The sequence below is a fragment of the Rhipicephalus microplus genome, chromosome 7 (assembly GCF_043290135.1).
Source record: "Rhipicephalus microplus isolate Deutch F79 chromosome 7, USDA_Rmic, whole genome shotgun sequence".
Lineage (NCBI taxonomy): Eukaryota > Metazoa > Arthropoda > Arachnida > Ixodida > Ixodidae > Rhipicephalus > Rhipicephalus microplus.
In genome coordinates, this window is record NC_134706.1 from 72,554,808 (window position 1) to 72,572,641 (window position 17,834).

Consider the following 17,834-nt stretch of genomic DNA (forward strand, 5'->3'; position numbering starts at 1 on the left):
AAGTAGGAGCCTGAGGAAAGACAGTCTATAGCATCATCAATGCGTGGTAGGGGGTACACGTCCTTCTTTGTGATGGCGTTGACACGGCGGTAGTCAACGCAAAGTCGCCATCTTCTATCTTTCTTCATGACCAATATTACGGGAGCGGCCCATGGACTGCATGGTTCCTGAATCACATCCTTCTTTCGCATCTCGCCAACCTGTTCAATAATCTCTGCGCGTTCCGAAGGTGATACCCGGTATGGCTTTTGCCGGAGAGTTCTATGGTATGCCGTATATATGCGGTCCTTTACACGAGAAGCAGGAAATGACAGTGGAGCCTGTAGCTGTGCGAAATAGAAAAGACCAGCATGTTCGCGCAGAATACTTGCCAGGTCATTACGCTCGTTGGTGCTAAGAGACTTGTCAATCATTGCCATTATGGAGGTGTCCCTGGCGTGCAAACGATTGGAATTGGGCTTATCCGGAGAATCACTGCTCTCTGCAAGGATGGCAAGAGAGAACACCTGATGTTGACGAATCTTAGCAAGTTATAGACCCTCTTGCAGTACCGAAGGTTCATTGGAGCGGTTGATCACCCACAAACTAGTATGCCCTTGCACAACCGACAACGTACAATAGGGTATTAGAACATTTTTCTTTATGCAGATGAGGTGACGAGGCTCTACGGTGGCATCAAATGTCGTCTCGGTTGCAGGGGAACTGACGACAGGAACACACTTGGCAGACAAAGGTGGTACAGTTGTGTCCATGGACACGCAAAGGGTGCTTTCCATAAAGGGCGGGCTTTCCATAAACGCTACTGGAACATTTGAATCTACTGTATTCTCTCCTGAGCGGCGATCGACAGTGGCACCACAAAGATTCAGGAAATCGAGTCCTAGAATTACGTCATGCGTTTAATTAAACAGAATAGCAAAATTAGCGATAAATTTGGCCACCCAAACGAACAGTCACTGTGCAGACACCAACAGGTTGTAAGATATCTCCGCATACTCCACGAAATGTATCAGCACGGTCCCAACAGAACATAACCTCGTCCAAGAAGGAGTTTGAATGCTAGACTCATCACTGATTCGATTGCACCTGTGTCCACTAAGGCCATTGTTGAGACACCGATTAGAAAACGTACCTTTTTCGAAACATGCAAATTAAAGAAGGCATTTCTGTTGAAATCGAAGACTGTCCAGCGACCTCACCTCCAACGGTCGCGTCGACCAGTTTTCCGGCGGTGGCGAAGGGTAGCGGCTCCTAGGAGACGGCGACCATTTGGAGCGAGGGGCTGGCGGGGGCTTCAGACTGCGGTCAGAGGCCTGAGAACGGAGTCGCAGCGACCTTGGTATCTCATGGGATGCGCTTCTAGAGAACGTCGGTGCTCGTGCGAATCCAGACAGGTGGGATCTCGGTGAGCGGTTACCTTGGCGGCTGCCGGTAGTCGCAGTACCTGGCAATGTGGCCTTCAATGCCACAGTTGTAGCAGACGGGTAGGGGTCGTTCGCCGAACCACTGCTGAGAGCGCTCCGCTGTCTAAGGTCGCCTAACCAAACCGAGTAGAGCAGCTTGCTGAACGGGAACTGCCCGTCTCTGTGGAGCGGGGCCAGTACGAAGGCGTCGGTCTTACCGCTGGTCAGGCGCGAATGAGTCTCGACGTGGCCAGGAAGTTCCAGCTTCGCTAAAGTCCGTCGCAATTACCGATCATAGCAGAGGAGCGATCGGCGCCTGGTAGTAGGATGAACGGGTAGGCGGATGATGGACGGTGTCATCGACCAGTGTGTCTTGTCGCTGTAGCTCTTCGCGCTCTATTGCCCGGATAGAAGCGGCAAGGTCGGCAGGCGGGCTTACGTCGACGCTGGCGACCGTTGTGACATTTGCCAGCCTACCGAATTTCGGGGCAACACGACGGGTCTTCAGCATCTCGAAAGTACGGCAGTGACGTTGGACGATGGAGACGGCAATGAGGTCTTCCCTGCCTATCATAAGATTGTAGACGTCCTCTGCTATACCCTTCAGAAGGTGTCCCACCATGTCTTTTTCAGACCTATACGGGTCTATGATCTCACAGAGCATCAGAATCTCCTCTATGTAGGTGGTACACGTTTGTCCAGGAGTCTGGGCTCTTTGAGCCAACGTGCGCTTCGCGCTTTTTTTTTGCGAATCAGAGTCGCCGAAGCATTTCTTGAGTTCCTCGGCGAAACATTCCCACGTTTTTAAGGAGTCTTCGTTGTTTTCGTACCACATCAAAGCGGTTTCCGTGAGAAACAGCACGACATTTCCCAGTTGGTCGGTGGGATCCCAGGCGTTGTACCGGCTCACCTTTTTGTAATTTGTCAGCCACGCATCCACATCTTTCCTGCTCTTCCCGCGAACAGGCGGGGTTCCATATAGCGATACCAAGGTGCAGCCGGCACTGACCTTTGCGTGGTTGAGAAGCCGTGACCTTCGCTCTCGGTCGTGATGGTTGTTGTCGGTGGCAGGCCAGCAAGACGATGGCTCCGGCGAAATTCAAACAGCTGTGGCTTCGTGGTTCGTCGACGTGCTGTACCCAGCACCTCCACCGCTATGTTACATTTAGTAATGCGTTTATTACGTTTTGGCGCACTGGTAGACTTGAAGGGGTCGTGCAGCGGAGGTCTGTCTTGCTAGCCGAACGCCCTCTTCTCGAATCTGCCTGTTACCCGCTACCCAGAGGCTCATACCCAAATCACATATGCATAACAATATATATACTTATATATATATATATATACATATATATATATATTGTCACGTGCTTACTCAAGAAAGACGATGGCAGTTGTTCATGTGCCATGCAGGACAATGAATTGGACGAAAAAGAACTCACTTGCGCGTTCCAATAAAAAGACCGACCTGCTTCCGGTGTGTCGATCTCTGCGGCAAGACCTCGGTTTTGAACTCGTGACACTGGTGGAGGTGCAGGAGCCTACAACCTGATGCAGGGCAGTCTTGCTCGGGCCCGTTCACCTAGTCCAGAGACTCATCTCCTCGTCACGACTCCGGTGCACCGATTCAGTCGGCGCCTACTAAGACTAAATCATGAGTCCGCACCTGTTCCGCCTCTTTTCAGCATGACAGCTCCTACGACATCCACAGTTATCCTTCCATCGCAGACCACTCTTCCCTCGCAGGTGACTCTTGAACATCGTCACGTTCCTGAAGTTTTACGTGGGGAAGAGTACGAGGATGATGAGGACTGACTCAAACAGTTTGAACGGGTTGCTGTTTCTAACCACTGGAGCGAACAGCACAAACTTCGCCATACATATGTCGCACTGGAAGATAGCGCTCGCACGTGGTACGAGAACCGCGAGGCTACATTTCATTCTTGAGAAGATTTCCGTCGAAAGCTCCTCGCTACATATTTGAACTCGGACCGATGGAATCGCGCACAGCAACTGATTGAGGCCCGCGTGCAAAAACCCAACAAAAAAAGCCGCCATGTACGCAGAGTGTATGATCCGTCTGTTTCGACGAGCTGACCCTGACATGACCGAGGCGATGAAGGTGCGTCACCTAAAACAAGGTGTTAAGCAGCAAGTTTGCGGGCATCGTACGAAATCCACCTACAACACTAGGTGAATTCATAAGAGAGGCGACTGTCATTGAGCGCGCACTGCAACAATCTTGCCGACATTTTAACTGCCTGCTGAACCACATGGCGGTAAGTGCTGCAGTGCTCAGAACACTGCCGTATGCGAAAGTTCCCTGCGACAAATGATTAGGGAAATACTGCACGAGGAACTTCGGGCCCTCTGCGTTTCCCCTACCCAACCGCCTGTCGCATCTGTTGCTCAAATCGTCCGCCAGGAGTTGAGGCAAGCCATTAACCACCCGCGTCAAGCCCTGAGCCACATCCAGCGAGCTACGCTGGTGTGGTGCGTCGTCCTCCACTGTCATTTGTGGCGACGCCCTTCCAGCCACGACCCGCTGCCGTACCTTGGTGGCAACGGGATTATACAAGACGACCACCAGTTCGCCGAACTGACTTATGGTGCATGGCCGACCGTGGACCTATTTGCTTCCACTCCAGAGAATTCGGTCACATTGCTCGCTATTGCCGTCATGGCGATTACGGGTTCGGGAACTTTTGTCGTCCTACTTCTTTCCGCTCTGAAGACCATCGGGCCCACAATACCGATCAACTGTCGCCTGGCCAAGCAACTCCACCGCGTCACCGGCGATCTCCATCACCCGCGTGTCACCGTGACTTCCCTCAGACCTACACGGACGTCACCAGAGGCCGTTCGCCTAGCCCGCACCGGGAAAACTAAGTGCTTCGACCTGCGGGGGAAAGTTTGCCAATCGTCGAGAAACTGAAAAGTTCCCCCAGTGATCGCAGGAAAATATGACGACAACGACGACGAATACGATGACGAATACTAATGCCGATGAAGTTGTACGTGCCGATCTTAGTGTTCTCATTGACAGACATCACGTTACAGCACTGGTCGACACTGGCGCCGACTTCTAAATCATGCGACAAGAGCTCGCCGACCACCTTAGAAAGGTCAAGACACCGTGGACGGGGCCGCACATAAGGAGTGCTGGTGGTCAGCTGATGACTCCAACGGGTAAATGTACCACTCGACTTGGCATCGGGGATTCTAGCTTCGTGGCCACTTTCGTCCTGTTGCCGGACTGCTAAAAAGAACTAATTTTTGGCTTGAGTTTTCTTCAAGATCATGGCGCTTTGATCAACATCCTTCAACGTATTGTGACGTTTTGCACACATCCGTATGCCGACAATAGCAGCGACCAACAACGTGACCGTTTGCGAATAACCGATGATGTGACGCTCCCACCGAGATTTTGCTGCCTTGTGTCAGTGTCCAGTGGGTGGCCTTGCTATAAAGAGGTGATAGCGGAGCACATAGTCGCTCTTTTGTTAACGCAAGGCATTTCATCGTGAGGGGCGTCCTCGTGCTTACTGGTGGACAGGCAGAAGTGCTCCTCACAAACTTCAGCAACGAGCGCCGTCAAATCCAGAAGGGTACCGCAATTGCCTACTACGACAATGTAGACCCAGCCGGGGAATGTTTTGCTTTGCAACCAAATGACGCGACTGTCCCCGCCTCGACAAATTTGCCGGTGGATATCTGGTCCACGCTAGCGCCCTCTGATAGAAAGTGCCCGCTTTAACTTATACACGAATTCGAAGACTGCTTTTTGCGTACGTCAAATGTCCAAAAAGCACCATTAGCCAAGCACCGCAACATTACTGAAGACAACACGCGACCGATACGGCAGAGCTCCTACCGTGAAACTCCGAAGGAAACCGAGAGCTTTCAGAAGCATATACAGAAGATGCTCACGGATGACATCATACAACCTTTGAAAAGTCCTTGGGCGTCCCCCGTGGTTTTGGTCAAGAAAAAAATTCCGCCATATCCACGAAGTGAATGATGATGAGTGGGCGAAGCTCCGGAGGTAAACCTGAAACCATGAATCCTCTGTACATTTTGCCCACTCGATTTTATTACATCGCTCCACCTAGCGTACATCGCCGCACTAAATCGAACGATTGCCTTCAACCAATGACACGCGCCATATGTGACATCATTCCTATTTTATAAGATCTCGCGTCTTTCATCAACTACAAGTACCGCTTTCTAGTTTATAACATCTTGCATCTTTTCATCATCAGCTACAAGTACCACCATCTAGTAAACACTACAAGAACTAAACGAGAGGTGGCTACATACAGGAGATGGTACCGCCATCTAGTGAACACTGCAAGAACTAAACTAGAGGTGGCTACATACAGGCTACAGGGGACGCACAGCCCACTCCCTAAGGAGCTTCGCCCCTAAAAAGATGGCAGCTAGCGCTTCTGTATTGATGATCGCAAGTTGAACCAATTCACAAAGAAAGACGTCTATCCACTGCCTCGCATAGACGAATCATTCGATCGGCTTCGTCAGTAGGCGTGCTATTTCTCTTCAATGGACCTCCGAAGCGGCAACTGGCAGATAGAAGTCGACGAGAGAGATCGTGAGAAAAAGGCCTTTGTGACGCCCGATGGCTATTACGAATTTAAGAAGCTTCCTTTTGGGTTGTGCTCGGCACAAGCCACTTTTCAGCGTCTCATGGACACCGTGCAATCAGGCCTGAAGTGGCAAACATGCTTGGTCTATCTGGACGATATTATTGTATTCTCAGCAACATTAGAGGAACATTTCAGCCATTTAATCACCGTGCTCCAAGCCATATGTTCAGCCGGCCTTACGTTAAAACCGCCAAAATATCATTTTAGTTTCAGTGAACTCAGCTTCCTACGCCACGTCGTCAGTCACGAAGGTATTCGACCTGACCCGGCCGAAATAAACGTTGTAGAGCAATTTCTTACGCCACGCAACAAAAAGGCCGTGAGACGCTTCTTATGGCTGTGCCGCATAATACCGGTGATTTATCGAGGATTTTTGGTCTATTGCGGTGTCATTTACACGACTGACACGTGAGGACATCCCCTTCTTTTGGGGTGAACAAGAGCAAATGGCATTCAATGAACTTCGACAACACCTTCAAACACCTCCAGCCCTTGCGCACTTCGACCAGGAAGCCCCTACAGCAATTCACACTGACGCCAGCAATGTAGGTCTGGGCGCTGTTCTGGTGCAGTGGCCAGACGGCTGTGAAATACTAATAGCCTACGCCAGCAGAACTTTCTTTCACTCGGAGGAGAACTACTCGACTACCGTGAAGGAGTGTCTCGGCGTAGTGTGGGCAGTCATCAAATTTTGTCCATGTTTGTACGACCGCTCGTTCAAGGTTGTTAGCGACCATCACTCTTTGTGCTGGCTCACCAACCTTGCAGATTTATCCGGCTGTTTGGCATGCTGGAGCCTAAGGCTTCAAGAATTTGGCATGACCATCATCTCTAAATCTGGGAAAAGGCACAACGACGCCGACTCTCTCTCACGGTCGCCAGCGGAACTGTCGCTTATGATGACGAAAACATCGACGCGGCAATCGAGAGAGCTCTCAACACGGCTACTATTGCACGGGAACAGCGCAGTGATTCCGAGCTGTTACCACTCATTGAATATTTATAAGGACGACGTAAAGACGTGCAGAGGTTACTTGCAAGAGGACTGCCATCTTTTTCCTTGCGAAACAATGTTCTCTATAAAAAAACTTCTCACCAACTGGCAACCCACACTTGCTCGTCGTGCCTGCCTCTTTTCGAAAAAGATTTATGGAAGCGTGCGATGATAAAGCAACTTCTGGTGATCTATAGAGGCGACACCCCAACATTGTGCCGACCACGATGCAAGTACTACTGGCCAAATTTACCTGCTGCTGGTAACCATCACGTGCGAACTTGCACCGACTGCCAAAGACGCAAAGCGCCTCCCAGCAAGCCAGCCGGTCTTTTAGATCCAGTCAAAGCAACAGCGAAGCCGTTCACCCATTTTTTCCTGGTTTCCATTCCAAATTCCACAACAGAGAACAGATGGATTATTGTGGCCACCGATTACCTCTCCCGTTATGCGGAGAATAAAGCTATGCAGCGCGGCACAGCAGCAGAAGCCGCTCAGTTTTTCATCGAAAACATCGTCCTTCGACATGGCATGGCGACAGCAGTGATCACAGGCAGAGGACCTGCCTTCACCGCAGAGCTTTTGGAGTCGGTTCTCAGACACAGCGGTACAGCTCACCGCAGAACAACTGCAAACCATCAACAGACAAACGGACTGACGAAGCGCCTCCATAGGACCCTCACAGACATGATCAGCATGTACGTTCGCACGAAACAAAAAAAACTGAGATCAGATATTGCCGGAGGTGACCTTTGCCTATAACACCGCTTGACAAGAAACAATTGGAATGACAAGGTTCAGTCTGACCTATGGTCGCAAAGTCACGACAACTTTGGACGCCATGTTGCCGCCTGAGTGTGACGACATTCATGTAGACGCCGAAGAATTCACTCAGCGCGCCAAAGAAGCCGGACAGCTCGTGCTTGTGCGCATCTGTCATCAACAGCATCAAGATGCAAAACATTATGACGCCCGACACAAGTTCATTAGCTACACACCAGGCGACAAGTTCTGGGTCTGGATTCCGATACGTCGATGTGGACTGTCTGAAAAACTGCTAAGACGGTATTTTGGCCTATACAGCGTCACGCGACGCTCGAACGACGTGAACTACGAAGTTGTTCCAGATACTGACTGCAGTTCTGAGCGCCAAAAGCATTTACCCGAAGTCGTGCACTTCTTGCGTATGAAACCGTATTTATCGAGTTAATTAGCTCCCGGTTACCGTGTTCGCGCGACCATTACCTTCGACTGGTAGAGCGCCTAAGTTAAGCATCGGGGCGATGCCTCTTTCGGAGGGAGGCAAATGTCACGTGTTGGCTCAAGAAACACGATGGCAGTTGTTCATGTGTCATGAAAGAGTATGAAATGGACGAAAAAGAAGAACTCCCTTGCGTGTTTCATTAAAAAGATTGACCTGCTTCTGGGGTGTCGATCTCTGCGGCAAGACCTCTGCTTTGATGGCGTGAAAATATATATATATATATATATATATACATATTTATATATATATATATATATATATATATATATATATATATATATATATATATATATATATATATATATATATATATATATATATATATAGAAACCCAACAAAGTGGCTCGGGGTTAGCTGTCGTGGTAGCTCAGTGGTAGAGCATCGAACGCGTCATTCAAAGGTCACAGGTTCGGATCCTGCCCACGGCAAGTTATCTTTTCACCCACTTTCCTTCATACGTACGTTACAATTTGGTCTAATATCTTCCTATATACTTTCGTTGGCATTATTGTATGTTATCTCTCATTATTATTGTGTAAAAACACGGAAAAGCGAGCCCTTAGGTATACACTTCTTATATATATAATACATACCTACATTTAAAATTATATATATATATATATATATATATATATATATATATATATATACCGGATGTGCTGGAGGAAGAAAAAGCAGGAAGGTCAACCTGACAGGCGTTCAGTTAGCTACCCTACACGGCGGGAGAAAATTGGGGGTTGAAAAGTGAATAAAAAAAGGAGAAAACCAAAAGAACACGCACGTGACCTCATACTAGCCTGCTGCGTTCGATAGTGGTTGACGCAGGACGTTTAAAATGTTTGTAGTTCATATAGCAATATTTCGCAACTAAAAGTGTTCTTCGAGCATGGTCACTATCTGCTACAAAAATAGAACTTAAAATATAGTTAGATAACCATAATGGCCAAGCACAGTCGAACAAATTGGTGGATACTTTTCAAGCATTTTGAAAATTTCATAAATGTCATGCGAAAGGCATACTCGTCCCATTTCTTCTCTTTTGTCTGAAAAAGATAAGAAAAGCACAGTAAATCACTAATATTGAGGGAATCAGAACGTGATACTGACATTAAAACGCATTTTACTAATCGTAGGTAACATGATGTCATCGCATGTGGTATGGTGATATTCATGGATATACATGGTTCAACATACATTGTTCAACACATGGTTCAACATAACATACAATAATTGCATTTATACCAACCCTCTACACGAACGCACCCACTAATCAATCAGAGCAACATCACTATAACGTGATTCTGTAGACTTATGGTGTATAAAAATATTGAGGTCTACAATGTTGCCGTAGATTATCTTCACAATATAAGAAACATCTCTTTTAGCTCTTTCGTTTGCTAGTTTTGGAGTAGAGTATTGTAGAAAAGAAGTGAAAACATCACAAGCTTTTTAATCGTGGGCCATGGTCTCGGGGGACATGTCCAGCACATGTTTAATTGGGAGAATGTCCAGCACTGGTTGTCCTAATACATGACACTCGTGCTCACTAAAGGTTAACTGGGAAGTTCTGACGTCTGCCAGTAATCGTAAAAGGTTGGTTTAAAACCAAGGTTGCCACTAGTTGGCACGTCCCAAAGATCATATTACTGACGGGTGACGCTCCCTTCGCCTGATCTCAGTGCCAGCGTGTATTGTTGTAATCTGATCTTCAGTGGTGCTATTCTCTCGGTGTCTCATTGAAGGACATGTTCAATTCGGCCTTCCCTGATTGGCTGGAGTTGTTGAGCAGCGCGCTGCCTGTTTCCGGTAGTTTTTTTGCCACAGAAAAATTTCAACGCTACGTAGCTTCACAACTCTCGACGCAAATGAGAAATACGAAATGCGTTTCGCGCCAACGAATGCTGCCCCTAGAGACCCACTTTTAGACGCACATTCCTGAGGCCATGCATAGAATCTGATCACGTTGGCAATTGAATTAGTTTTAACCCGGCCGCCCACACCCCTGAAGGGCCTGTACGTATTCATTGCGTCGCTATTCAATCATTCAGCATCATTCCTGCTGAGTTGAGAACAAAATTTGTAATCTGCGTAACAAAAGCACGAAGCTCCATATTTGAGATTTTAAAAATGTTTTGACTGCCTGTTATTACCGCCATTTACTTTATTGATATGTGCGGCTTAACGTCCCAAAACCACCATATAAATACCAGAGACGCCGTAGTGGAGGGCCATTTAAATATCGACCACCTGGGAATATCCAACGTGCACCAATATCCAATTGCCTGGTTCAGAGCACACGGTCCCACAGCAATTTTCCTTTCCATCAAAAATGCAGTCACCGCAACCGGGATTTGATCCCGCGACTTGCAGGTCAGCAGCCGAGTACCTTAGGTACTTAAGATGGACAACAATTTACAAACCGGTAACATTTCGTTTTACTATTCTAAAGCTTTCGACCGGGTGGCATATTGTGGATTGTTTTCCAAATTAAAGTCCGTTGGACTAGACTCTGCTAGCTTACTTGGATTAGAAATTTCCTATCATCTCGCCGACAGTTCACATTGATTAATAATTGTGTTCCTCCCCTAGCTCACGTAACATCCGGAGTCCCTCAAGGTATGTTCTAGGCCCTTTACTCTTCCTTATTCACATTATTGACCTGCCCAATAACATTTTCTCGAGTATTAAATTATTCGCCGTTGACTGTATTATTTATAGAAAAATAACATCTCCTGATGATCACCACATCCTGTATTTACACAATGACCTTAATAATAAGTGCTGTGAACAATGGCTGATGGTATTGATTTCTGGAAATTGTAAACTCATTTCTTTCACCCGAAAATAATGAAACCCTTATTTTGCCTACGTTATTAACAACTCTGTCACATCTCGTGTTCAGTCATTCAAGTACCTAGGGGTAAACGTAACTTACAATCAATCATGGCACCCCCACATTACTGCTATTTGTGCTAAAGCATCACAAACGCTTGGGTACACTAGTCGTCATCTGCCTAAATCGCCACCTAAGATTCTCAAGTTAGCGTACCTTACCTTCATTCACCCGAAGTTAGAATTTGCAGCATCTATTTGGCCCTCTTATCAAGACTACTTAATTACTAATTTAGGGCTTGTTCAAAACCGTGCCATTCATTTTATTATCAGAAGTGACGAACGCTAATCCAGTGTCACTAAAATAAAACTCGAACTTTCGCTGCACCTTCTTCAGGTTCACCGGTACGTTTCTCTTTTATGCCTGCTTTATGGATATGTTCAAAACACCACGCCACATTCCCTACCTTTGAAAACCGCACTGCGCATGTCTAGGTGGCTGCATATTCAGGACTGTTTTGAGGGCATCTTCGGCAATACAAAGACCCTTAGTTGTTCTGCGCTGCCGCACGCCGTCCAACTTTGGAACGATCTCCCTGGCGATACCACTTCGATCCCAAATCGTAAAGCCTTTCATGACCGCCTACTTGAACATTTCATGCTTACGTAGTTATTTTTAATTTAGTTCTAGATGTGTTACTTTATATTTTTTTATTTTTGTAAAGTAGTATTATGTCACGGTGTAATATAGTAAACGCTTCCAAAATTAGCCTAAATTGTCAATCCCTGACTGGCCACAATAATAAGGTTCATGTTTATCACACTCTTTTCTTTTGTTCAGTTTTTCTACTGGGATGTTACTCTTTCTTTTCTGGCAGTCGTTTACATCACAACGCACTGTTCAGATTGTATAGTTTAGATTTCATCTTTTCTGTATTGATCACATGTCATATTTTACCATGTATCGCCTCCTTACCCAATGCTTGGTAATAAACCCGTAATGAATCGTGAATAAATAATTAAATAAATTAAATAATTATTAAAACCACCCGGGTGAGGCTGTGTGAACATCTCAACACGTTCATACACACGTTCAGACTGGTCAAGTTTGTTTAATAGTGCTCTTGCTCTATACTTTGTCCAATTACTTTATTTTCACTCTGGGAATGTGCTGGAGAGTTCGGTGCGCTGACATGGTCAAGCGCACCGTAACGACACTACTCATAGTTTTTTTTTGCGTAGCTGAACGCACTCTGGCGGGCTGAACACGTCCACGAATTGGACACCGCGAGGATAGCTCCTCTGTAGGACAGTTTCACTACTATCCTTCTCACAGAAAATCTTCATCAATGGGCAGATTAGAAATTGAGGCTTCTTCTAGAATCCAGCCAGGGCGCTGTGCTGGAAGTCATGTATTCTACTACAAAGCCCTACCACTGCGAGACACTGCTGCCGGAATGCTCTCTATGGAACTGCCATCTTGGGACAACTAGAAGGAGTAGTTCCATTACCAGCTAGCCACTTGGAAAACAACGAAAGAAACGTTGCATATACATTTGTCACAGAACGAGCGCTAAAAATGGGCGCGCCGCCGAATTGTCGCGACGAAACGCCGAGTGGCACCGCGAGGTCAAAAGAAAAAGAAAACAAACATCTAAAGGCTCCTCGGGGCGCGCGCTCTCCCTTCGGAAGCGTGGCTTCGCCGACGAACCTCCTCGCCCCACACCGGCGGCCGAGATAGCCCGCGAAAGTTCCAGAACGAAAGGGGCGTGGTCATACCGAGTTGAGTCATCGGCCGCGGAGGGCGTTCCAACCGTCTTGCCCTCTTCCCAGCCTTCGCTGCGTATCGCGCCGACGAAATGACGAGAACTGCCTGGAATGTCGCGCGCAAGGCCGATACTTCGACCCTTGGAATCAGCCCGGCGATTGCCTCCCTAATAAACGGGACATGTGTGACAATTAATCTGGCGTCCGCGACAGGACCTTTTGGTGCACAGTGTGTCCAAAGTAGTGAGAAAGAGCCTCGAGTTGTTGATAGTGCTATCGGAACGATTTTGTGTGTTGTTCAGTGTTCTCTTTAACGAGTGCAGGAGAGTGTTCCAATAGACTGATTTAGGCAGATACTTTTTGCACGCGGCAAGGTTTTATTTGCGAGTTGCGAGACACAATGGATCTCGAAAAGTTAGTCGCTCTTGGTGAGAAGATGGGCCTTTCTGGCGCCGAACTACGGAAGTGGGTCACCAAGAAGGAAAAAGAAGAAAAAGAGAGGGCCAAAGAACAGAAGGCAGCTGAGCTGGAAAAAGAAAGGCTGGCGGTCGAATGAGCCAAAGCGGAAAAAGAAGCTGAGTTGGAACGAGAGAGGTTGGAAGCTGTGAGAGCCAAGGAAGAAAAAGTAGCTGAGTTGGAACGAGAGAGGTTGGCGGCTGAGAGAGCCAAGGAAGAAAAAGCAGCTGAGTTGGAACGAGAGAGGTTGGCAGCTGAAAGGGCGAGAGAAGAAAGAGAAGCAAAGGAGCGACAGCTGAAAGAAGAAATAGAAGAAAGGGAACGGCAGCGGCAGCACGAAATGGAACTCGAGCGGCTCCGTTTGCAACAGCAAAGCGAAACTCCCGTCCAAGCTAGAGTTGAAAGCAGCGAACGGGAAGATCATGGCTTCCGCTTGAACCCAAGCAAGCTGCTCGTGGCGTTTGATGAAAGGAAGGACGACCTCGACGCATACCTTCACCAATTCGAGACGATTGCGAAGAGCCAGAATTGGCCAGAACATCAATGGGCAACTGCTTTGAGTACTTGCTTGAGTGGTGAAGCGCTCAGTGTGCACAGTATGCTGACGCCGACCGATGCAGCCAACTATGCAAAGGTGAAAGCTGCTTTGCTGAAGCGATTTAGATTTACTGTAGAAGGATTCCGGGACAGATTTCGGACAGGAAAGCCAGCTGATGGTGAGACGGCTACGCAGTATGCCGCCCGACTTTGCCATTATTTCGACAGATGGATTGAACTTTCAGGGACAGCGCAGGAGTACAATGAACTTACAGAGCTCCTAATTACAGAACAATTTCTTACTAGTTGCCACCCAAGCCTGTCGCTTTATTTGAAAGAGAGGAAGGCTGAGTCACTTGAAGGAATGCTTGAATTGGCTGATCAATTCTTGGAAGCGCAAGGTGGAACTAATTTGGCCAAGGTCAAGAAGGATTGTCCCGATGATTCGAAGAAATTGGCTCCCGAAGAAAAGAAGCGTGCACCAGAGAGCATCCCGCGATGTTTTCTGTGCAACCGAGTGGGTCATCGCGCGAAAAACTGTCGAACGATCTTTACGAGCCCTACGGCAGTAAAATGTTTCAAGTGTGGTCAGACTGGGCACAAAGCAGATGCATGTCGAAACGGAGCGAGTCAAACTCACCAGGTATCCTGTGTGCAAGCAGCACCGAAATCCGATAATAATGCCGTCACCGATGGATTCGTAGAGTTCAAGAATGGGGAGCAGATTCCTATTGTGGGAGCTGTAATGTCAAAACGGCCAGCCGGTGTTACGAAGGGAATGCCAACGCGGCCTGGAAAGGTTGCCGGGAAGAAGATTACAGTTCCAAGAGATACCGGTAGCTCCACGGTTATCGTGCGGAGAAATTTGGTACGGGAAAGTGAGTTGACAGGCAAAACGAAACCGGTTTGCTTAATTGACCGTACAGTTCGGATGCTTCCCGAAGCAGAGATTGAGGTGGGAACCCCGTACTTCAGCGGGAAGGTTACCGCTCTATGTATGACGACCCCCCTTTACAACCTTGTCATCGAAAACATCGACGGAGCGCGAGGACCGAATGATCCGGAATGTTTGGGAGAAGACCCCATGATAGAGCCCTCGCCAACCCAGCGACCGCGAGATATAGTGGAGGAGCATCCCGAGACGGATCTCACTAGAGCCCAAGGTGAAGCCGCGGCGCAAGAGACAGCGAAGGAGAAGACGATCGTGTCGAATAAGTTCACGTGCTGGGCAGCTGGACGTACGTCGGCACGACCCCAACCGACCGACAGTGTAATGGTGACGGAGTTGGCCAGCCAAGCCCAATGCCAAGACATGAACGAGCTGGTAAATAAACAGATAGGACCCGTTGAACGTTATGACCCGTTAACGGTGTCGGAAGTGACAACGATGGCTGAGACGCTGCCTCAGATACCGTCATTGGAAAAGGCTCGTCGAAAAAGAACAAGGAAAAACAAGAAGAGATCGAGCGAGCACCGCAAGAAAGGACGCAAGCGCAGCTCGAAATACACAGGATAGGTGCTGAGGTCGAATCAGAATGTGTTTGGCAGTGCTGAGTGCCATACGTTGTGTTAAAGTTGTGTTATCCTGTGTCACAAGTGTCGAAGTGTTTGTGCTGTGATGTGATGTATAGTGTTGTATAATTGTTGTAATGAGAGAACTTTGTACATTTGTATTATTGGGAATGTGTGGTGGAGTGTTGTACTCATGTGCCTGTGGTTATATTTCATGTGTTGTGTAATTGAATTACAATGTACAATTGTATTGAGTGAACAATTGCGAATGTGACGTGTCATGAGCGACGGACTATGTTACAGTCTTTGAGTGTGTAGGGACTGTTCGCGCTCGTTTGTGTGGTTCTGAATATTATGAGATAATAATCTTAAAGTGGGGGGCAGTGTCACAGAACGAGCGCTAAAATTGGGCGCGCCGCCGAATTGTCGCGACGAAACGCCAAGTGGCGCCGCGAGGTGAAAAGAAAAAGAAAACAAACATCTAAAGGCTCCCCGGGGCGCGCGCTCTCCCCTCGGAAGCGTGGCTTCGCCGACGAGCCTCCTCGCCCCACATCGGCGGCCGAGATAGCCCGCGAAAGTTCCAGAACGAAAGGGGCGTGGTCATACCGAGTTGAGTTATCGGCCGCGGAGGGCGTGCCAACCGTCTTGCCCTCTTCCCAGCCTTCGCTGCGTATCGCGCCGACGAAATGACGAGAACCGTCTGGAATGTCGCGCGCAAGGTATTTAAACGAGCAGCCGAGATGAGAGATCAGGAGAAGACGGAGTTAGCGCCAGAGTGCGCAGGGATTCCGCCGTGTAGTCGGCGAAGGTTCGTCTGTAGGGACGAAGCAGGAGATGAAGAGGATTTCCACCTGAGGGGTGAAGGCTCGAGCTACAGGCAAGAGCGTGTGTGTTTACCGCTATCGAGCGAAGACGCGTGGCGGCAGCTGCGTGTGTGAAGCCGACGTGTTCGGGCGAAGAAGTTTGAAGCTTGGAGAGTGGCCTATTGAAGACGGGAGGTTTCCTGGACGAGAAACTTCGGCGAGGTTTCCTGGAAGAGAAACTTCGAAAGCTGCGGAACGACAACAACGCTGGACTTTGAGTGAGTGATTCTCGGAAGAGTATCATCCAGACTTTTGTTCCAAGAACTTTGGACCGGATAGGTTTCTATCTCTTTAGTCTTTAAGTGTCTTGCTTGTTCAATGCATGCGACTGCATTGTAGAGCGTATCGTTCGTTGTCTATGTCCGTTGTTTTGAGTGTGGCTGATTGTACTGTGTAGTACGTTGTTTGATTGGTGACGTATTGTATGTAACTATTGTGGAGTGTGCATACGTGTGTATTGTTTTTGATCTGCTGTTAATGAGAATATAATTTTGTTTGTTTATCAACTCTCGGCTCTGACGTGTTCTTGGGACCACAGCCGGCGTCCGCTGGCGCGCCTAAAAGGACCACTTCTAAATTGTCCACGCTTTCGTGGTTCGGTTCGGGGGGCCGATACTTCGACCCTTGGAATCAGCCCGGCGATTGCCTCCCTAATAAACGGGACATGTGTGACAACATTCCTATCACGCAGCAAATTATAGTCCAGCATTGATTGATTCTCGGAAAAACACTTCGACTGACACACATGATGCATCATTCATACCTTATCACACCATATGGTTCAGATTGCCTGTGTTCTTTAACGTGTGCACTAATGTCGGGCTGATCACCATCTACACTACTGGCAGCACTTCATGAGTCTGGAAAGCTCGCGATGTACGAACAATAGACAGCTGTTAATTACTTGCTAAAAAGAAAAAAGGAAGATGCTGCATCGGCAGCTACTCTCCGATTGCTTTTCGTCAAAAGAATGCTCGCATTGGGTAGTACCTGGCAAATGTTTCAGCATCACTTACCTCTTGTTTTCTCAAGTGCAGATACCGATGGATTACATTGTCCCCAAAACCGGAGAAACTAGTTGCTACGCATGAGTATCGTGACTTGTTTAGTTCTTTGGAATAACCCACAAGGTAAAGAGTATTTTCCGAAGCGGGTAACTGAAAACAGAAGTGATTGTTTTTATTTCTGTTAACAGTGTGACACTAGTATAACCCAACAAAAAATCGTGAAGCTGTTACACACTGAACACAATATTGTGTGTTATGTGCCACACTACTCGGTCATCAGTCAAAGTGGACGTTCGGGTGCTGCTGCAAAAGAGCTAGATATCATACATGGTGAGAGAAACACAGCTTGGAGAAAACTGTTTGTTAAAAGGATTATAAAAGGCTGCATCAACAAGAAAGAGTTTTTTCAGTTTTCGAGAAAAAATACTCATTCTCAATCAAACGCTTTTATCTCTCTGTTACTATTTGCCCATAAGTACCTCCTGTGACATAGGTCACGCTTATAAAACTGAGGCAGAGTGTTTGATTGTAGGTCACG

The 17,834-nt window shown here is 47.7% G+C and overlaps 1 protein-coding gene across 3 annotated transcripts in view; it reads right to left on the reverse strand.

Moving 5' to 3' along the window:
* Positions 1–17,834, reverse strand: part of LOC119179630 (japanin-like-RA1) — a 113,061-nt gene that overhangs the window by 60,428 nt on the left and 34,799 nt on the right. For all 3 annotated transcript variants that reach the window (XR_012884691.1, XM_075868180.1, XM_075868181.1), the window contains exons 3-4: positions 17,306–17,446; positions 9,343–9,365 (exon numbers count right to left, since the gene is read on the reverse strand). Coding sequence is in view for 2 of the 3 variants with exons in the window: in XM_075868180.1 (XP_075724295.1) it covers positions 9,343–9,365; positions 17,306–17,446 (164 nt within the window). In the remaining variant the exon portion in view is untranslated. The remainder of the gene's footprint in view (positions 1–9,342; positions 9,366–17,305; positions 17,447–17,834) is intronic.